This window comes from Rhinopithecus bieti, unplaced genomic scaffold (assembly GCF_001698545.2).
Source record: "Rhinopithecus bieti isolate Rb0 unplaced genomic scaffold, ASM169854v2 scaffold_18142, whole genome shotgun sequence".
NCBI lineage: Eukaryota > Metazoa > Chordata > Mammalia > Primates > Cercopithecidae > Rhinopithecus > Rhinopithecus bieti.
The window spans coordinates 240,162-262,456 of NW_016809248.1; the positions used below are offsets into that span (position 1 = coordinate 240,162).

Consider the following 22,295-nt stretch of genomic DNA (forward strand, 5'->3'; position numbering starts at 1 on the left):
GACTCCATCTACTGCCCTCCTGTCTCCTCCGTGTTCTTCCTCTTTTTTGTGGACTGTAAACGAAGGTGTATCTCCTTTCCAGTCCAGAGAGGACAGCATGCAGCAGCACCTGGCTCCAAATGACCTCAGCTCCCATTCTGACTGTCCACCTTGGGTCCCCTTTTTACCCTGAAGCAAGCCAAAATCTACATCAATGTCTGGCCATCACACACAGCATTTCAAAGTGCGCATCCAGAGTCTGTCTATGGGGGCTTGCCCCAGGCTTCTCCTATCCAACACCTTCCTACTGGCCCCCCCAGAGCCTCCTGTATAAACAGAGGCCCTGACCCAGTTGGTCTCTTAGGCACCCAGGGTAGGTTTCCCAATTTAATTGCAAACGCTGAGGTCTGAAGTTCTCTCAGGAGGGAAGAACTCAAATGCACCATGATGCCTGAGGATCCCTTGGAGGTTATAAACAGCTTATAAGCCTTTGTTATAAGACAAAAATAGCAAAGTAATTAAAAGTCAGGCCTCTGTGTGGGTTGTCTGGGTTTGAATTCTGACCTGGCTTGGTAAAATACGGCTGTGGGCAAATTAAAGTGAAGTTGTATGCCACAACATCAGTCGGGCATCTGACAAAAAACAAGCCACTTGCTAATTATTATGTCAGAATTTCCATGCCCTTTCTTACCTAGCTCTTCAAAGGATTGAAAGATGCAGGAACTGGGCAAGAAGGGCAAAGAGGTAGGAAGCGCTAGAACTACGAAGGCAGAGAAAGGCATGAAACCCCCTGCACCTGCCAGCATATACTTTCATTCAGAAAGCAATTTTTTATTGTCTAGTGCCAGGCACTGAAGTAGGTTTCAGAGAGTCGTTGGAACAGCACACGGTTCCTGCTTCCAGGAAGCTTGTAGAGCTTCAGGAAGAACTGCAGGGGTCGACTTTATTCACGTTTGTGTGGGAAAAAAAAACTATTGCTAAAGACTTCACCGGAGGGGTCGGTGAATGAGAAACAATAAATAGCCTTTGCACAAACTGAGCCAGGCAGCGCAGCCTCTGCTATTGCACACAATAACAGGAGTTTCGGTCAAGGCCCAAAGGAAAGTTCCAGAAGTGAGCGCAGGCCTCAGGACTTCAGTCTGTGGGGAGATCGAGTCACCGTCTATCCAATCCAGATTTTGATCCACTAGCTGATGATTAGACATTGAATTATGTAATCTGCAAGGAAAAGGAGAGAGAAAGATTTTACCGCCGATTTAAGCGTTCTCCTTTTTCGGGGTCGTGGCTGTTTTATTCCGCACTTCAGTCCATTCAATGCTGTTTAACCGCTGCCCAGCAAGAGTAGGGGTGGGAAGGGGGCGGTCTTCCCCACAGGACACGAGACGCCCCCCAGCTGCTCAGCGGAAGTGGGCAGAGGCAAGAGGCTAGCGGCTGGACCACTTGTGCTGGAGTGGTAAAGAACTATCATGAATCCATTTACTGAAAGTATCAATTTCTGAACTCACAGTAAAGAGGACAAAGACCGCAAAGTAGTTAAAAGTCAGGCACTCGCGTCGGATGTCTGGGTTGGAATTCTGCCCTGGCTTGGTAAAATATGGCTTTGGACAAATGAAAGTAGGGTTGTGTGCCACAACGTCAGTGGGAGCATTTGACAAATAATCAACAGCTATCATTACTGCCATTTTCACAATATTCAGAAGGTTGTGCAAACTGACAGAAGGGTGCCAAGCGTTTTTGAACGTGCTAGATTAACTCTCATATAAACCAGCAATAAAGGAGATGAAAAAGGTGTTCATTGTGCATCCTTGGGCCTAGTTGCCACGATAGAGGTGGCTCCAGGCAGCTGCACTCATCTCTGGAGCCTCTGCAGCCCAGGGAGGTGCGTCTAGCCTCTGTGACAGTTTGAACCCCTGAAAATGGTCAACTTGCTGAAGAACATTGACCTACTCTTCACTGGGGAAATTGGGCCTTTGGTGGCTCCTCTACATCCAGACCTCTCTAGGGAAGTGAAGGAGGATGTGGTAGGAGAAAGATTATATTCACTGAGAACCTTCTGTGTGGATGAACACTTAATTCAACATTATGATTTTTATGGCAATTTCCAAGTGATGCCATCTTCATTTTACAAATGAGAAAGCTCAAGTGTTAAAAATTTAAATTGCTCAAAATTCCATTACAGATGTGACTAACTTCAAACCTGTGCTCTTACTATAATAACACGTTGCATACCTCTTAAACCTTGAACTCCCATAAAGGAAGGCAGGCAAGCAGGGAAGGAGGAAGGGAGAGGAGGAGGAGAGAAAGGAAAGGAAGAAAACCTTGCCACAGTTACAAGAACCATTCTCCGGTAGCAGAAATGCATATAGAAGTTATTTAAGTTTTTTAAATTCATGGCTCAAGATTCTTGGGCCAACTTTTTTTGTAAAAGTGTGGCTTTATGAGTTACACCAGAGGTGGAAGTGTTGCTGGGGAGAACCTTAGACACCAAAGTTTTGGGCAGATGGCACAGGCCTGTGTGGGGCTCATTCACACTGGCTAACAACCTGAGCTGAGGGTTCCCTTATCAAAATCTCATCCAATTCTGCCAATAGGAGGCTCGCACAGTCCCGCTTCTCCCTCTCACCCCATCCCCAGAAACCGAGAAAACCATCTGGCGCCTGCCTTTTTGCACTTAGATAAAGTTTAGTTTTCCTTGCCACACTGGCCGAGTTGGGCTTTCAGACACCCCTGGGGAAGCGGGAAAACGGGAATGTGGAAGGGCAGGAGAAGCCTATAGGGTCTCGGTTCCATCCTCCTTCTTGATCAGCGAACTCAAGGCTATATCCGCCCCGTTAACCTGGGACTTGTAGGGAAACGCGGTAAAGGGAGGCGGTTAAAGAGTTGGATTCTCTCTCTCTCTCTCTCTCTCTCTCTCTCTCTCTCTCTCTCTTTCTCTCTCTCTTTCTCTCCCTCCCTCCACCTTGGACTTTGGCTTTTACAGAATTATCCAGGCAGAGTTCTGTAGAAACAGGTTAGAATCAGGTTTCCATTGGTCCTGATTTGTTTATCATTCTAAAGGGCAAAATGCATATAAAACCGGCACCTCCAAACCACAGGCGTGCTTAAGGCGCGATTGTCGGCTTGGAAATGTCACAATGAATAAATGGTGTAACGGACTTTAGCGTTTCTCGCCATAGCGTTTAGCCGGGAAGCTTTCCAGGCTGCCCTGCTTAATTTCGGGCTCCGTTTGGTTCCTAATTTTCTCTCTCCCATCCTCTCTCTTGGACTGGAAACGCTTCCCCTATTCCTTCCGTAGCGGACGGGGAGAGGTTACTGGCGCTCTGCGCACCGGCTGAAAAGAAACACCGAGTCACTCGTACAGGCTCTTGGTCGCAGAACTTGGCTTTCAGTTATCTGTTCTCCAGAACCGCTCGAGACAACTGGCCCCATTCGGCGTATCAGACTGCAGTGAGGAATGCCGCGGGGCGGGTGGCGAAGGCCGGGTCTGCCCGCCAGTGGATTCCCGGGTGTCCCGCGTGGAGCAGGCTTGCCCAGCTGGGAAGCCCATCAAACCTCAGTTTTGGCCCACAGTGGGAGAGACCGGTGGGTCCCAGACGGAGGCCCTCGCCCATTTTTGGCGACCTCCACTGGCGTGAATAAACGCGCCCCTCTCTTACCCTCAGAAACTGTGGGTGGCAAGGTCTAAAAAGGAGTCTGGGACCGGTAAGTCCCAAGGTGAGCGCGTTTACAGCTCTCCCATCTCTGAGGGGTTATGCAGGTTCTGAGCAGCGCAAGTTTGTGGAAGGAACCTCTAGAAGCAATCTCCTAAAGTCTTTTCCCAGACTAATATTTATAATGGTTACGCTGGGCGAGGGGGGGCGCGTGGGGGCGGCAAAAATCCAAAGACACCGTCTCCTAACCGTGAACCAACTGTGACAACCGCAGTTTCAGATTGGTTTTAGCTGAGATTTCACCTTCAGGGATCGAAGGAGTCGCCACCAGAATTCTGCCAGAATCTGTACCTCCTTATGGTCGCGAAAGTCTCCCCATCCTCCACCGCCTCCTACAGTCCTCTGGCCCACTGTACCCTTGGCGTTGGTGCCCCGGAGGTGGGCGGTGAGGGCCGCGGGCCGGGTAAAGCTCGCGTCCGCAAGAGCAGGGCTCTGGTACTGCGCCTGCAGGCCGCCCGGGAGTCCTGGATGCGCCTCCTTTGACCACGTTTTCTCCCAGCCTCCAGCTGTGCCTCGCCCTGGTCTCCACAGGTCTGACCCAGGCGAGTTCCTAGAAGGTGGGCGGGAGGAGCCGTAGCAGGCGTATTTCGGGGATCCGAGTTTCCGGAGATTGCCTGAGCACCGCGGAACCTCCAGGTTAAGTTCTCTCAAACGTGTGGTTACTCACCCCGAGGAGCTCAGAGGCAAAGGGTTCTATAGTCAAGTTGGTGGGGACTTTCCCTACTTAAAGTTATAATTTGCTAAGTCGGATCTATTGCTTTTAAATATCGAGTTCCAGAGACCTCTGTCAATGCAGGCTTAATTTCATCCCACTGATGAAGGATGTTTATAAACGGCGCCTGCAGTGCGAGCTGGGTGTGAAAATATCAGTTTTATGCCTTTTGATAAGAATTACCGAGGCGGAAGGCTTATTAGACGATTACAAATTTCGCAGCTGCTCGCAGCCCAATTAGGCAGCTCTTCGGGTGAGTGGAAGCTGTGGGGGTCGGGGTGGGTTGGTGTTCCCTCTCTCCAGCCCCGGACCTCCAATCAAGGCCTAGCTCCACGGGATCTAGACCCCTTCCCTGCCCCCATCGGTTTTTAGGGAGATGCACTCAAGGCTTGCCTGGAGCAGGAAAGGCACAGCCTGGGACAGGAGGCACTCGAAAGTCTCTCAGGCTGTCTTTCCCATGGGCTTGCAAAAAACCCTGTGATCCGCAGGTGTTGGTAGACACCTTGGGTGGGCCTGCGGTCTCTGATTTTCAAATTTTCAATTTAGTAGGTAGGAGCTGTCACGACGCAGGCGATTGTTTTTCCACCTGAGGACACACAAGATAATGTTTTCTTGATCAGAGTCTTCGTTCAAAATTGGAATCAATTGGAGTTTGGGCTAAAAACCCTCATTTCTAAGACCAAACAAACAAACAAACAAAAAACTCTTTTGATTTTTAGCCCAAGCACCCCTGTAAATTAGCAGGGTAACTTTTGCTTTGCCCCAGCCGAGGAGGAGAGCGGGTAAGAGGTGTGACGCCAGCTCCAAGGAACCTGGCCACTATGAAGAAGCTATACCTTCCTATGCCAGCCCCTGACAAAAGGTCAGAAGGTCGTTGTACCCCAGACCGACAGGACGATCAGCCCTGGCATTCATAGCAAACACATTCCCCTCTTCTTGCACACTTGACCCCGAGCCAAAGGCTTATACCGCCCAGGACATAGAAATTGACTCACCGCCCAGAGGTTTACAGTTCAAGGATGGGTACGCGCAGATGCACCACGGGACAGGTCAGCATCCCACAGGCGCCTGGAGTAAATAAAGCGAGGCCAGACCGATCTTTCAGGGCTTCTGCTCCTGTCTGACGACCATTCTTCTTCCCCAAGCCCAGAAACCTCTAAAAATGAATCATTTTCTCCACTTATGCAGAGATAGACGCTCTTAGATCAAGATTAGTATTTTGAAAACCTGATTGAGAGCCGCCTGATTAGGCAAGGGTGGGTGGAAAGACCGCATAAACGTCCGCACCCCCGCCCTACTTCCCTAACACAGCTCTAGCTCTCTCTGGATCTCCAAATGACCCGCGCGATAAATTCTCCTCGATAGTAGCCAGATAGTACCCCAGATTCACTTTAAACCCTAACACACACACACACACAGACACACACACACACACACACACAGAAAGAGAGAGAGAGAGAGTAATTAAATATCCAAACTGGACCTTTATGTTTAATTCCACTTTCAACGAAATCCTGCTCTATACACGACCTGATGGCGCCAATGTTCTGCACGACTCTGACTTTCCATTCGGAAGAGCGGTCTCCAGAACGATGCTATTTCATGGAAAATGCATTATGTGAATTTCCCCACCACCCCAATACCGATTTTGCACTTGATGAAAACACAAGTCTTTCTGGTTCCCACGCACAAGTTAGCTTTTTCAAAAGTCAATCCACCCTCATCTTTCAATTTTCTAAGAGGGCACAGATTAATTATAGCGTCTCCTCCCTTCGCTCAGTAAATTTAAACGAGATCTCCCAGAGTGGACCTGCAGGGGGATGGCTAATATTAACGTGTGCGCAGCTGCGCGAAAAGAAAAACAATGGCGATAGGAAAATGCTCTGAAGACTCTAGTGTTTATGGGAGAAAAACGCAATGGAGGAAAAACTAAATTTGTAGTGGTAACTCGGTCCCAGACTCTTGCGCAGGCTCACTTCACCACGGGAAAGGCTATCTATCTCCTCCGCTAGCCGGCTGCTGACCGAGCTGGGTTCTGGGCAAGATCCTTTCGATCTTTTTCTTCTATACAAACAAGGCAAGGAGATAAGACATGTGTGTGTGTGCGTGTGTGTGTGTTTACATATATATTTCCACGGAATGAAAGCAAAATCCTATGATTCTGTTAAAGGCCTTTAAGAAATAGACTCCTAGGTCTCAGTTTCAGAAGTTTGTTTAGTTTTTTAAATGGAAACAAAATCATTAAAAGTAATCTTTTAGCCAAATTTGTCTTTATGCACTAAATAATGAAATAAAGTTTATACCACAAAGAGTCTGTTTTAAACAAACACACCTTCCAGTCTTAATCAAAATTACGGTACCCTGAGTACCTCCCTCCGCTGCTCCCCCGCCCGCAGTCAGAACTTGAGGCAGTAGACCAAGGCTGCTAGGGCTTAAATTTTGTCTAGGAGATGAAAGAGCAATACTCATTAGCAACATACTTTTGTCTTTCTTGTGGCCTTGATTTCAAATCTAGTCGCAAATCATAAGCTTTTGTGTTGCTCAGATGTTCCTTCTTTATCTTAATGAGAAAACTTTTCGGAAAGGGAGCGCGAACTGCTAGATAAGTCAGCCCCCAGGCTGCCAGGAGAGGTGGCCTTTCTCGGCTAGACCGGAGAGCTGCGAGTTTCAAGAGAATGACTAAAACTTTCAAGTCACCCAGACCTCCACTTCCCCTTCTGCTTGCTGCAGAAAGAGATGTAACCTGAATCTTTGTTTAGGTTTGGGTTGGGGAGCGAGAATTTAAAAGTTATGGCAAATGCAGACAGCAGATTTTTTGAAGTCAAGTTAACAGGACATCCCCTATTTTTTTTTTTTTTTCTTTAATACTAAACCTGAAGTCAGTTGGCGTGTCCTGATAAAGATTTTAACATGAAGAGAAGGCGGGTTTTCCTTGAAGAGGTGAGGCTATTTCTCCAGGAAAAGACTTTCCTCCACACGCCCCCTCCCTTTATATTAGGTTCCACCCTCTGGAAAACAAAACTTTTTTTTTTTCTTTTCCTGGAGGGACGGAGCTCAGTGAAGTAGGGAAAGGAATTTTAAAAACAGTTCATCAGAAAGTGGTCAGGCCACAGCGGCCTCTTTGGACGAAGACACACTTGTAGCATTATCCTTCTCGGCATCAGCTTTTATTAGTGGATCGGGGCGGGGGAGGGAGGAGATCCGCAGACACGGACAGCCTCTGACCCTCTGGAGTTGGTATGTGATAAGCAGCCCTAGCAGTGCCATGTATTGGAAGAGCGATCAGATGTTTGTGTGTAAACTAGAAGAAAAGGACGTGCCGGAGCTGGCAGTTCCCCCTGAGAAGGTGAGCGAGCCGACGCCTGGCCAGACCCGCTGAATCGCAGTGTCCTTGAAACTAGAGTTGTTTGGGCTCCTAAACGAAGTTCAGAAACTACCTGTAACGGCCTCATCTTCAGACCCGGCAATTTTTTTTTTTTATTACGTAGTAGCGTTAGTCAGTAATCATTGCACTCCCTCCCCAAAAGCTCACTTAACCTGAGACATGGAGACTGTAATTTGGGAGATGAAGCCTCGAGCCTAAGGCGCTCTCAGGTCCATGTGAGTCGTGCTTTTGTTCTGTTTGCTACGGTGATCGTGGCTGTCCGGGAGAGTGGGTCGGGAGGACTGGGCGGTTGTCGGTGGAACCGGAGACCCGGCTCGTTTCGCTCAGCTGCCCGCGGACACTTGCTGGCCCTGAGGCACACCTCCCTCTGCGGGGCTCCAGAAAGGCCTCTGGGATCCCAGGGTTGGCCGGGAGAGCCATTTTACCTAAAATGCCAAAAGAAAACCGCAGGGCACAAAACGAGTCACGCGGTTTGTCTGAGTAGACTGGGGAACCTGACAAGCTCTCACCTCACTCTGGAGGCAGGACCTATGGGTATTTGGTGTTTTAAGTTTGAAATCATCAGCAGCCTGAGTGCCTCAGCAGGACCCGCGCGAGACGCCCCTGACTATTTCTTTGCTCTGAAGCTGGTTGGGGACACCAGGCGAACGCGGAGCTGTTCTGCTTAAACTCCCTTTGTGTGTGAGGACGCGGCCTCAGTGCAGCTACGCTGGGTCCCGCGTAGGGAGCGCACCCCAGAAAGGGAGGGTCTCGGCCGAGGGTCCCGGAGGCCCCCAGGTTGGTATCTTGCCTGGTGCTTCCAGAGGGAGGGAAAAGGAGGCGAACAGTCAGAAATGCAGAAGTGTAAGCGGCTCGAGTTCGGGGGACCCACCCGCCCCAGAGCTAGAGTTTTTGGAAACGAAAGCAGTCTAACCCCAGAGACGCTGCGTTCTCGTTTAAGAACAAAACTCTTGCAAATACTTAGAAACACTTGAGTAACGCGCGTTGTTTCTTTAAAACATTTTGTCCGAGGTTGCGTGAGTTCTTTTAATGGCACAAATTAAATTCAGCTGGATATTTTCCATTATTCTACCCGCTTTTTGCGCTGGTTAAAAATAATCCTTTAGTAGCTCAAATGTTGACTTACTGAGCAATAAGTGGCAATTTACACCTTAAAGAAACGAGTGTAAATCACTCGCGACTCTAATTGCTGTAAGTTTACGAAAGAGCTGCTGGCTCGGTTTAATCTGAAGCATTTTCATTCAAATTGTCATCGGAACAAACACCAGGCTTCTTAAATCCCGCTGTAATTAGCTTTCAAGTATCCTATTAAACCTCTTCACCTTTCGGGCTATCCTATTCAAAAAACCCCCTTTTAAAATATATATATGTGTCTTGCTCTTTTAATTGAGGTTATTAAAGAAATCAAGTTTCTTCTCCCACCCCTTCTCAATCCTCTTTTCTTCTCTCGCACTCCACCTCCCCCTGCCCCGCACCCCCTTTAGCCCGGTGTTCCCCGCTCCGCTATGATTGACGTCTGGAAAGAAAGTGCTTTGTGCCGGGATGATTGTTATTAACTTGTTATCCTCGGCGGGGGGGGCGGGGAACCGACGTGCCCGGGTGAGCGCCGGGGACCCGGAGCCCGGGGAGCGCCGATGCGCTTCGGGCCAGCTACCGGCGCTCGGGTGGCGGCCGCCAGCGGCCAGCGAGGGAGCCTGCGCGCCAGCCCTCCCGCGGCGCCCGGGCTTAGGCGCCGTGACGGCTGCACGCGCTGCCCGCCGCTCTGAGGGCCTTCATTAGCTCGCTCCCCGCGTCGAGGCTGGGGCGCGCAGCACGCTCGGAACTTCTGATCTGTTTCTCCATACTTTCTCCCCCTCCTACTCCGCAGTGCCAGGGGCTCATGTCGGAGGAGTGCGGGCGGACTACAGCCCTGGCGGCCGGGAGGACTCGGAAAGGCGCCGGGGAAGAGGAACTGGTGAGTGCGGAGGGGCTCGGGTGCCGGCAAGACTGGCCGTAGGGAGGCGGGGCAGGACGAAGGGCTGCTGTCCCCGCGCTCTTTCCAGGGCCCAGCTGGCCTCTCCTGCAGCGGACGGAGGACGGGGCGGGGAGGGTCTGGGTGGGGTGGGAAGGTTAGCTGGCGGGCGGGGAGGGCAGGACCGCAAGACTCCTGGGGTCCGGAAAGGTCAGGGGTCTGCAGCCCCGGAGGGTGCGTGGCCAGAGCTTGTACTCGGGGAAGAGGGCGAGAATCTTAACCTCAAGAAGCTGTGGGTGGGGTTGGGTGGCCAGGGGGAAGGGAGGGGAGGCGGTGGGGCCGCCCGTGTGGGTAGGTGGGATGCGAAGGGGAGGAGGGATCTAGAACCGCCTGCGCCTCGCGGTTTCCTGCAGGTGAGCCCCGAGGGAGCGGGGGACGAGGACTCGTGCTCCTCCTCGGCCCCGCTGTCCCCGTCGTCCTCGCCCCGGTCCATGGCCTCGGGCTCCGGCTGCCCCCCTGGCAAGTGTGTATGCAACAGTTGCGGCCTGGAGATCGTGGACAAATATCTTCTCAAGGTAAGACAGGGCCTCGGGCGCGAGGCCCAAGGGGGAGCGGGCTTAGCGTGGGAGCTCTGGGAAAAAAGTAATGTTCCTCCAACCAACCTTTCCGTTCAAGTTCTGGATAGAGGTTATAGGTTTTCGCAGAAAATTAGCCCAGTTTAGGGCAACTCATGCGGTGAGATAAAGTGAGAAGAAATCCCAGACTCTTCTATGTCGTTGCAAAACAGCTAATATGTGACACATCCTGGTGTGGATGCGCTGGAGTCAGCCACCGACTTGTAGTGGAAGGGAAGTGGAAAAACCCTTATCCATTCTGAGACGGAAACCTGCTTAGTTATTTTTTACCCAGCCCCATCATATTATTCCTTTCTTAAATATCTTTGTTCCCTCTAAACGGACTGCGGTCTCTCCACCCCAGTAACGTCCACGCCCATGCCTGCTTAAAAGAATTTTAAGTCGGTATGTATTAACTGATTCCCCTTTGCAGTGTCTCTTTTGGTGAGAGCCACTGTAAAGTAGCTTAAAGGATCTTTTCTGGACAAATTTTAAAAATAACAGTCCTATGTTTTTTACAGTTACCTGAGGCTTTTGCAAAGTAAAAGTTTATAGGTGCATTTAAATAAAAACTATTTCAATACCTTCCTGCTCTTATTAAGGTCTAATACTTCTAGGCCACTCAATGCTGTCATCTCGAGTGCTTGGGGAGAAAATGGAAATTGATGTAAAGTTAGACACACACAGCCTGGGAAGAAGTGTTTCAAGTGTGTTTTGAGAGTTGATTGTCTTAATTTGTTTTACTTTTCTCTTAAAATATTGGGGAATTTTGGATTAGAAATTTTGGCAGGCCACAGTTATCCACCTCAGTGCAGACAGGATCATGGTCCCATGTGTCTTAATCAGAATATCATGGGGTTTCAACTTAAATAGCTTTTTAAAACCACTGTTTAAAATAATGGTCTCTCCTACACTGAATTAGTAGCAAAACAGTTCACTTTCTATTCTCTCCCCACCCTGCTTAGGTTTTCAAAAGGAGTAATTATGGAGAGTATGTGTTCAAAATTCATGTTAATGGGTTTCTTTAAGTTTCTACCTCAACATAGAAAGCTTCTTCATCTGTAGAATGGGAATGCTACCCTACAGATAAAACCTAGACAAAATGCGAAAAGAAGTTTTGGTAAAAACATTTTAAAATGACTAAATTAATCTTACTTGGTGGTTGATTCTTAAAGTTGGCAAATTAACATTGGCTTTCTCTTTAAATCTGCATTCTTAAGATTCCACTTTCCATGTTGCTAAAACTGAGCCTTTTGTATATTGCAAAATCATCTTTTGGGTTAAAACTAGCACCTTATTTTTAATGAGCCCTCTCGATAATTGCCATAATCTTTAAGAATGTTTCTGAGTAGACCTATGAAGGCTCTAACACTTCACAGCAGAGAAGATATAGAAGAGTTGTGATGAAGTGACATTTAACACACCCTCTGAAATAGATAATAGTTTCTAGTGTTAATCTTGTGTGTGTGTGTGTGTGTGTATATATGTATATATACACACATATCTTTGTATTGTATAACAATCTAAGTGAGTTACATAAAGCTTTCCTTTGTAATAGGACAGGAGTCCTGCCAATGAAGTCTTCCATATGCAGTGTTATTGTACCACTTCTTGTATTCTTTAGTGTGTAAGTTCTAAAGCTTGATACTATATGATTGACAAAAACTGAATTATTAACTTTTTTTTCCATTTTGAGTACTTCCTGCAGATAAGTTTGAGTTTAACTTGAGTCACTGTTTTTTTTTTTTTTTTTTTTTAAAGTTAGACCTAGTATAGAAATATTATTTGAGGGTGTAACTAATATAGAAAAACACTATCTTGCGAGGCAAATAAAATGGAGTTAGAACAGAAAAGTATGACAGGAGTTAGAAGCATCTATTGCCTTGTCTAATACTTCAGTGCTCTGTCCTTTGGGTAGGTTTTTCTGGCTTGGTCCAAGTTATATGTTTAGACATATACAGATTAGATCAATAGTAGGTTTATAGTCTCCAGAATCTCCTCTCTTCACCTTACTTTACTCCCTAGCAAAGAAATTGAAGATAAAGAGACATTTTAGGGGGAAAGTAAACTTTGAAAAAAGGTGACAACCAGGTCTGGCTTTAGAAGGGAGTAAGAGAGAGGCCATGGCTCTTGCCCTAAAGCCTTGCTTTAAAAACAAAACAAAACAAAACAAAATCCTGGGTAAGACTGTAATACAGAAGGCCCTAACCAGTGGAAGTTTAAAGGAAGCCTGTTTTTCTAAAGTTTATACTGATTGGTTCCATTTTAGGAAAAAAAATGAGGAAAATACTTTTTTATTTCCAAGATAGTATTCAACATTGTTAATATTATTTATCCCAGTTTCCTCAGATTTATTTGTTTTCTTTGTTATTTTAAATATTGTCTATAGTGAGCATGTAAGTTCTAAGTTCTTGTAAAGACCAAAACTTTTCAAATGTCATCAAAATGAGACTCTCATTAATGCTTTGGAAAGAGACACATAACTATAATGAGAAGTCCGTAAAACTTTCAGCTTCGAAGTACCTTTTATATATCAGAGAAAAACACGTTGGACAGTAGTTCTAATTTGATAGACACATAGTCTTTATTATGGAATTGTTGAGCAAAAACCATATCTCACAGTCATTTGTTTTCCTATTTTAGTCATTGGATCCATTTTAGGGTGTAACTGGTGTTTTGTATGTTACTGTTCTTTTACATGAAATTCAATTAAGCATAAATCAGGTTCTTGTGTCCACTTAACAAGAGCACACTTTGGGAGCCTGCATTGGATGCAAGCCAGTTCTATCTAATACACATCTTCATAATCCAGGGCTAAAGTTGTAGCTCTTATAATATAATGGCAACAGTATAAAGTGAGAGTAATTATGACTTGTTCCCTGTATTGACAGTATTTCAGGTTCCTATTTAGAAAGTATAAAATACTGACCTTATTAAACACCATCTTATGTTTTACTACTTGAAGTGTAAGTGGAAAACAATGATTGGGTGCTTTTTTAGAACCACTTATGATTAAATTTATTTTTTTCCCCTGTAGCCAAATCAGTAAGCAGTTTTACCAATATACTTTACTACTTACTTCTATTGTTTCTGTACAATGTTTAATGTTAGAAGAGAGTCCGGGTTTCTACTACATCAACATTTAAATTTATCTGAGCAATTTCTGTCCTGTATGGGTAACTATCTCACAAAACCACTTTTTCACTGTCTTTTAGGGGGTATACAGTTTATAATGATTTAGCCAAAAAATAGATTGAGAGAGTGTGTGTTTTGTCTTCTTTAACTACAAGGTTTCATGGTGGGAAGAACTTGGTAAAATATAACAAAAAAACCTGCATGTAGGACTTTAAAGTAACCAGATTATTCCCTGTGTTCATAAAGATTCCATTTAAGAAAGAAAGAAAAAGCAACCTGAATTCTTCAAAGGAATAGAAAATATTATAAACACAAAATGTGGCACATATTAGTATAAATTTTTGGTTGAGGTCTAAAAGATAATATATCCAGATACGTGTTTATAAAAATGACACCTTTTGGATGAAAACATTCAGAGCATGTGTTAATATATTAAGGGGCCAGTTTTTAAAATTGCCAAATACACAAAACCAATGAATACTTTTCTTAAATATGGTATTGCAGTGGCTTCTCTTCCCATCACAGGTGAATGACCTATGCTGGCATGTCCGGTGTCTCTCCTGCAGTGTTTGCAGAACCTCCCTAGGAAGGCATACCAGCTGTTATATTAAAGACAAAGACATTTTCTGCAAACTTGATTATTTCAGGTATGCTCTGAAGCTTTTTCTTAGTAGATACTGGAAGAAATTATTATGCAAAGAGGCTTTTGTAATAGGCTTTTTCTTGTTCAGTTTTATTTAATGAAGCTCAGTTTTCATATTTAAGAAATTTCAAAATGAGGGTGCTTTCATGTTTGAGATATAATGTGTATAAATAAGCATGTTTATCCTTTTTAGGAATTCAGTAGACAAAAGTTAATTTTAAATAATACTTTCACTTTGGGGAGTGAAAGTTTGAGGCATTACAAACAGGGAAACTTTTTTGCTGTGCATAGGTAAAAAGTATGAAAAACAAAATGACTTATGACGAAGCCCCTGTTTGGTGGGAATGGTTAGATGAAATAAAATCATTATGGGGGAGAAAAATCAAGATTTTGTTATGCTTTTACCAGTTTACCATAGAATGATCCCTACTTATAAACCTATACAATTCTAAGGGTTTGGACACAGTGATAAACCATAGTATTCAGAAGAATTGACCATTCTTGTATAAATACACCAAATCTAATTCTGCCTCAAACTATTTATTTTGTCCAATCTTCAGTTTCTGAAATTAGATGAGATTTTAGATGAGATCTGAAATTAGATAACATTTTCTCTGTGTGATCTCTCTATAGTTTAAATGTAAAGTTTCTTCCAAGATATAATTCTGTGTGAACAACTGTCTAGAAATTAAAATATTTCTCAAGAATGACTTTTAAAAATTGTAACATATTTTCTTTATTTACTTTTCTAAATAAAAAATGCTCATTGTGATGGGGAAACTATAATAAAGGTTGTAATACTAATTATGTTTATACTCCATTTCAAAAAATGATTTCAAAGAGTTTAGTGATTAATTTGAATAAAAATTGCTAGGTAGTTTAAAATAATTTATGAGACCTAGAGTCTTTTATAAAATCACAAAATTTTATAATTACCAAAAAGGCATATTTCTCAGCGGGTTTACTTTTCATTACTTTAATATTAGTAATAATTTGCTTCCTCATTCACTTGGGATAGGCTAATCTTAATATTTTGTAGTAACTTAAAGCCCTTTGAAAGGTTTGGTTTGAAAGATTCGACAAGTGAAAGTCTAGTTATTTAGGATTTTTAAACTCCTTGCTTCATGTCGTATTATATTGTGAAATTTATCTTTAGAATTCTGTTTTTCAGAGTAACTAAAAAAACAAAGTGGTAATAGCTTTAAAGATATATCTATCAATAAATAGACACTGACTAATCTAGTGTGATTTGGACATGCAGGGCCACGACTGTGATTGTGATAGGAGACATGACGAAGAGTTTCTAGTCATTCAGGCTGTAAGAAAAAAACTATTTACATATAACTTTGGTATTTTAAGATTGACCTGCATTTAATGTCCAGTTAGGACTCTGAAAATTTAGAAAATATTTCCTTCCTCCTATGGAGAGCAATACAATAGCTTTTTCACCAAAGGAAACATTTCTGACTTTTCCTTTCTCACCCACCAGGGTGAAGAATTTCTGTTATGTACATTCTTTGATAATCTAATATTAAATATTTACGTATTTTAACATCCTAAAAATGATATTTAAATCATTTTTAATCATCTTAACTCGGTTTTAAGAAGTCATTATATCTTCAGTTTTTCAGTATAAATATCTTCAGCATACTTTTGTGCTTTTAGATTTTCAGTCTGGAGAGTGTGTGTGTTTATCTTGATTCTTTAAATTTGTAAATGTACTGATATTTGATACAACAAAAGGAATTTTAATAATCATTTTAAAAGAAAACTTCGATCTTCTTTTAGAGGAACAGAGAAAAGGTCTTATTTTTATAAACAGGTTTGAGTTGTGACCCTGTCTCATCTTGATTGCTTACTATACTGACGTTTAGAAGAATAACTGATTCTTGTTTCATTCTCACAATATTTAAATACTTAGGTTATTTCAATGGGGTAACATAATGTGCTGGTTTAATATTTGACTGATGAATATCTCACCAGGCATTAAAATATTTACCTTCCACACCTCTATTTAATGTAGAAGGTATGGAACTCGCTGCTCTCGATGTGGGAGACACATCCATTCTACTGACTGGGTCCGGAGAGCCAAGGGGAATGTCTATCACTTGGCATGCTTTGCCTGCTTTTCCTGCAAAAGGCAACTTTCCACAGGAGAGGAGTTCGCTTTGGTGGAAGAGAAAGTCCTCTGCAGAGTGCATTATGACTGCATGCTGGATAATTTAAAAAGAGAAGTCGAAAATGGTAAATATGTACTTAAATACTTTTGAGTCTTTTGAGACAGTAAATACAGGAATAAAAATAACTTTTCCTAAGGTAATCTTAATGCATTATTTTGTACAATGTAGAAGTGTGGTAAAACTCATTAAGTACTCTACTGTTCATGATGGTCTCTATTTGTTTATTTACAAGGAAAGCCATGGTGTATGTATTAGTTTTGTGCCATATTCTCAGGCAGCAGCTTTGGATTAGGATTTTGCTTTTCTTTTTGTAAATAGTTGTTGTCCTGTATTTGCTGGGCCTTAGATATGTACTTCTAATTTTTTGAACTTTTCACCAAATACACAAGCCTCTAAATGGAATATGTTTTGTACAGTATATCTGTAGTATGTTTTAAAACTTAAGGGGTTTTGCCATCTAGAAAACATATACAGTTACACAAAAAGCCAAGAGATATAAGAAACCTGTTATTGCAAGATGGGTATACCCATTTGAATTACCAACATATATAGTATGTTTTTTAAATGCAGGTAATGGCATTAGTGTGGAAGGTGCCCTCCTCACAGAGCAAGATGTTAACCATCCAAAACCAGCAAAAAGAGCTCGGACCAGCTTTACAGCAGATCAGCTTCAGGTAAGCATTAACAATGAATTTTTGATTTTTGGAGCCCCTCCCAANTCTTCCAAGATATAATTCTGTGTGAACAACTGTCTAGAAATTAAAATATTTCTCAAGAATGACTTTTAAAAATTGTAACATATTTTCTTTATTTACTTTTCTAAATAAAAAATGCTCATTGTGATGGGGAAACTATAATAAAGGTTGTAATACTAATTATGTTTATACTCCATTTCAAAAAATGATTTCAAAGAGTTTAGTGATTAATTTGAATAAAAATTGCTAGGTAGTTTAAAATAATTTATGAGACCTAGAGTCTTTTATAAAATCACAAAATTTTATAATTACCAAAAAGGCATATTTCTCAGCGGGTTTACTTTTCATTACTTTAATATTAGTAATAATTTGCTTCCTCATTCACTTGGGATAGGCTAATCTTAATATTTTGTAGTAACTTAAAGCCCTTTGAAAGGTTTGGTTTGAAAGATTCGACAAGTGAAAGTCTAGTTATTTAGGATTTTAAACTCCTTGCTTCATGTCGTATTATATTGTGAAATTTATCTTTAGAATTCTGTTTTCAGAGTAACTAAAAAAACAAAGTGGTAATAGCTTTAAAGATATATCTATCAATAAATAGACACTGACTAATCTAGTGTGATTTGGACATGCAGGGCCACGACTGTGATTGTGATAGGAGACATGACGAAGAGTTTCTAGTCATTCAGGCTGTAAGAAAAAAACTATTTACATATAACTTTGGTATTTTAAGATTGACCTGCATTTAATGTCCAGTTAGGACTCTGAAAATTTAGAAAATATTTCCTTCCTCCTATGGAGAGCAATACAATAGCTTTTCACCAAAGGAAACATTTCTGACTTTTCCTTTCTCACCCACCAGGGTGAAGAATTTCTGTTATGTACATTCTTTGATAATCTAATATTAAATATTTACGTATTTTAACATCCTAAAATGATATTTAAATCATTTTAATCATCTTAACTCGGTTTTAAGAAGTCATTATATCTTCAGTTTTCAGTATAAATATCTTCAGCATACTTTTGTGCTTTTAGATTTTCAGTCTGGAGAGTGTGTGTGTTTATCTTGATTCTTTAAATTTGTAAATGTACTGATATTTGATACAACAAAAGGAATTTTAATAATCATTTTAAAAGAAAACTTCGATCTTCTTTTAGAGGAACAGAGAAAAGGTCTTATTTTATAAACAGGTTTGAGTTGTGACCCTGTCTCATCTTGATTGCTTACTATACTGACGTTTAGAAGAATAACTGATTCTTGTTTCATTCTCACAATATTTAAATACTTAGGTTATTTCAATGGGGTAACATAATGTGCTGGTTTAATATTTGACTGATGAATATCTCACCAGGCATTAAAATATTTACCTTCCACACCTCTATTTAATGTAGAAGGTATGGAACTCGCTGCTCTCGATGTGGGAGACACATCCATTCTACTGACTGGGTCCGGAGAGCCAAGGGGAATGTCTATCACTTGGCATGCTTTGCCTGCTTTTCCTGCAAAAGGCAACTTTCCACAGGAGAGGAGTTCGCTTTGGTGGAAGAGAAAGTCCTCTGCAGAGTGCATTATGACTGCATGCTGGATAATTTAAAAGAGAAGTCGAAAATGGTAAATATGTACTTAAATACTTTTGAGTCTTTTGAGACAGTAAATACAGGAATAAAATAACTTTTCCTAAGGTAATCTTAATGCATTATTTTGTACAATGTAGAAGTGTGGTAAAACTCATTAAGTACTCTACTGTTCATGATGGTCTCTATTTGTTTATTTACAAGGAAAGCCATGGTGTATGTATTAGTTTTGTGCCATATTCTCAGGCAGCAGCTTTGGATTAGGATTTTGCTTTTCTTTTGTAAATAGTTGTTGTCCTGTATTTGCTGGGCCTTAGATATGTACTTCTAATTTTTTGAACTTTTCACCAAATACACAAGCCTCTAAATGGAATATGTTTTGTACAGTATATCTGTAGTATGTTTTAAAACTTAAGGGGTTTTGCCATCTAGAAAACATATACAGTTACACAAAAGCCAAGAGATATAAGAAACCTGTTATTGCAAGATGGGTATACCCATTTGAATTACCAACATATATAGTATGTTTTTTAAATGCAGGTAATGGCATTAGTGTGGAAGGTGCCCTCCTCACAGAGCAAGATGTTAACCATCCAAAACCAGCAAAAGAGCTCGGACCAGCTTTACAGCAGATCAGCTTCAGGTAAGCATTAACAATGAATTTTGATTTTGGAGCCCCTCCCAACCAAAAAAAAAAAAAAGGAATCTCTATGCTGCCTAAAACATTTTTATATTTTCTAAAAAATTAGCCTATGTGTTTTATGAAAACTAACTTGGTGAATATATGAAAACATACGTATTGCCCTAAAGTGTTTGTCAGTATTTCTGGCATCATAATATGATATGAAATAGTCATTCAAGCATTGCTTCCCTGGGGTCTATTGGTATCAACATCAAAGTGGAAAGGAAATATTTTGTCTTGACTTCCTGATTACATCATTCTGAACCAGACATTTATATTTCTACACATAATTGCAATGGAAGACAAAATATTTTGAGACTCTGAAGAGATATACATGTCCCATGTGAGTCTATGGGACACTAATGTGTTAGTCTTTTTAACAAACTGCAGTGAGTCATTTAATGAACACAATTGTATGGTTTTTGCGTAGGAAATAATTGAGTGTGCCTTAAAGTTAACAGGAAACTACTGGTTGACTACAGTTGAGCAGATTCCTATATGTTTTTAAAGGTGGTAAAGGGAGTACTTCTATAATTTGATGTTAAAGGTCTGTTGTGTCCCCTGAAAAGGGTGGGATTTTTTTGAGCTTAGTTGCCCTAAATATGATTGTCATAAATTTGATTTGTACTAATTACAAAATAATTAAATTACTCCTTGCTTTATACACATATATGATTCCTTCTGGCATTTTTGCAGATAATGAAATCATATTTTCTAAAAGATTAATGTGACTGAGGCATTTGTTACATGTTAAGGAAAAGTAACATTTGTTGAACACCTACCACACTGCTGGGTGCCTTATACATAGTATCCATCTTTGCTCAGACTTTAAAGGACATTTATGCAGTGTTAACAAATGAATAAAAGCAACTTTTTCAAAAATCACATTTAGTATTCTAAGACCTGCCAGTATTTAAGATGGATACAAGTGTTTCAAGAGAGAATTTTTATTTTGAGATTGACTTAGGAAAGAAACATTGATGTGACACACATATTCCAAGGGAACATGGCAGTGGGAAGCACTCTAGCATTAAAATCTAGACTCATTCAGAAGAATTTTCCAAATGGATGATTGTTTTAGATTTCTTAATTTAGGCATAAATTAGATTTCTTAATTTAGGCATAAAGTACATGGTCAATAAGTAATGAATGAAGGATAAGGCAATTGAAAGAAATATCTCTGTTTGAGCCTTGCTTTCTGGGTTCTTCACTGGATTATAATGAAGATCACACAATGCCCTAAGTCAGAAGATGAGAGTACTTCTGAGAGACTTGGAAAAATACTCAGTCACTAAAGGTGGCTAGTTAAAATAGAATCTCTAATATATTCTATTTTCACAATGGTCTGTTCCCATGAAGGACTGGTTATCATTTTAATAATTACAAGGTTGATAACTTTTGTTGGATATGATAATTTATTATTAAAGTTATAATTGTGAAAATTTGAAACCACTGTAGGTAGACACTTTTCTATGGGAAAATAATTATAAATACTAATTATATAAAATGGGAATAATATCTGTGGACGTCCTTTTATGCCAAGTCCTATACCAGGCATTTATCTACATTATCTCCCTTAACTTTTACAACAAACCTCATTCAAGAATGCAGGAACTCCTCAAGGCAAACCACCAAGGGAATGGCAGAGAAGAGATTTGGAACCTTCTCCTCAAACCTCTGGTCTCTTCATTTTGCTTGATCTTCCAGGAGGCCATGAGTGGAAGTCTGTCTTATCAAAACTCCACTTAGTAGAAGCAGCAGCTAAAGCAAAAGAGTGAGATTTTAAATCTTGTAGATAGTCTTATGGTTAAACATGCATAAAATATTTAAGCCATGCATTATAGTAGGTAAATGTGATCTGAATCATAAGTTTTAAAAATTGTATATCAGAATTATAGGTTTTAAAAAATGAAAGCATATTACCATTTTCAGATTACCTGTGAAAGCATATAGGTAATATGCTTTCAAAGTATATTCTTATTCAATATGTATTAGCATTTATCTTATGGAAGGGGTGGGTGAAACAAATGAGATACAATCTTTGTCCTAAAGTGGTCCTTTGTAATTTAGGAATCTGAAATAGATATTTTTAAAAATCTTGAATCATAGATATTTTAAATGAAGAACACTTGAATCGTTTATTTTAGCCAGACCCTCTAATAAATCGGTATCCTTATTATCAAACTGTCCTACCTTTAGGAATGCTGAATATTTTCAAGTAGAGCTTGAATTTGGCAAGATAATGAAATATTACATGTAACCAGTGAGTAAGTCAAGACTATCTAGTCAGTGCCTGCTTTGGACAGAGGGGAGTTAAAATGGAAGGGATAAATAAGAGAATTTCCCAAAATTATTCTTTAGAAATTTATGGGGAGAAAAAATAGTTTAAGACTCAGAGAATGTATTAGCAAATGGATTTCAAATACTGTCCCATTTGTAGAAATGATGTTTAAGGATTTCCTGCTAATATTATGGCTTTCTTATTCTAGGTAGAAGCACTTACTTAATGATTATTAATATTAAACATGCCAAGGTTGGCTCCTGCTTTCGTCTGTTTTCAGATTGAGTTGCTGCTATGCAGCCTCCTGACTTTTCCGGTAGATCCCCTGGCCTAAAAATGATGAGTGTCTACAGAGGCTCACTCCTTGTCCATGTTAGAAGAACTTGGAAAAGGAGTAAAGTAGTTTTCATCAACATTAGTGCCTAGAGAATAGCGAAACTAAGTAGAAATTCAAAGTATCTCTTTTTTCTTTTTGTGTGTGTGAGACTAATTATTGATACTATTGAAAGGAAGAACAATCAACTCATCTTACTTTTCCCTTCGGATATTTCAATTCTAAATGATCAGAGTTGTTTTGCTTTACTGTTTAATGAGAAATTACTTCATTAAATATAATTTGGTTGCATTGTCAAATTTGTGACTTTAAAAATGCATTTATGAAAAGTATGAAGTTTCTGTTTTGTAAATTATTAATAATGACCTTACAAGCAAATCCCCAAGTCTATTCAACTTTTTTCTATTTAAAAAATTAAA

The 22,295-nt window shown here is 41.1% G+C and overlaps 1 protein-coding gene and 1 long non-coding RNA gene across 3 annotated transcripts in view; one reads left to right on the forward strand and one right to left on the reverse strand.

The window, feature by feature from the left end:
* Nucleotides 1-774: 774 nt before the first annotated feature.
* LOC108539998 (uncharacterized) lies at nucleotides 775-6,127 on the reverse strand. The gene is made up of 2 exons (XR_001888546.1): nucleotides 5,885-6,127; nucleotides 775-1,197 (listed from the first exon to the last, which is right to left on the reverse strand). It is a non-coding gene; the product is annotated as an uncharacterized LOC108539998 (long non-coding RNA).
* The window catches only part of LHX8 (LIM homeobox 8), a 32,964-nt gene continuing 14,399 nt past the window's right edge, over nucleotides 3,731-22,295 (forward strand). The window contains exons 1-6 of one of the 2 annotated variants that reach the window (XM_017888978.1): nucleotides 3,731-3,748; nucleotides 9,654-9,740; nucleotides 10,151-10,312; nucleotides 14,012-14,133; nucleotides 16,153-16,373; nucleotides 16,880-16,983. In XM_017888978.1, coding sequence (XP_017744467.1) covers nucleotides 3,731-3,748; nucleotides 9,654-9,740; nucleotides 10,151-10,312; nucleotides 14,012-14,133; nucleotides 16,153-16,373; nucleotides 16,880-16,983 — 714 coding nt within the window. Of the gene's footprint in view, nucleotides 3,749-7,934; nucleotides 8,002-9,653; nucleotides 9,741-10,150; nucleotides 10,313-14,011; nucleotides 14,134-16,152; nucleotides 16,374-16,879; nucleotides 16,984-22,295 lie in introns of those variants that run through there. The other variant, XM_017888979.1, reaches the window with a different exon arrangement.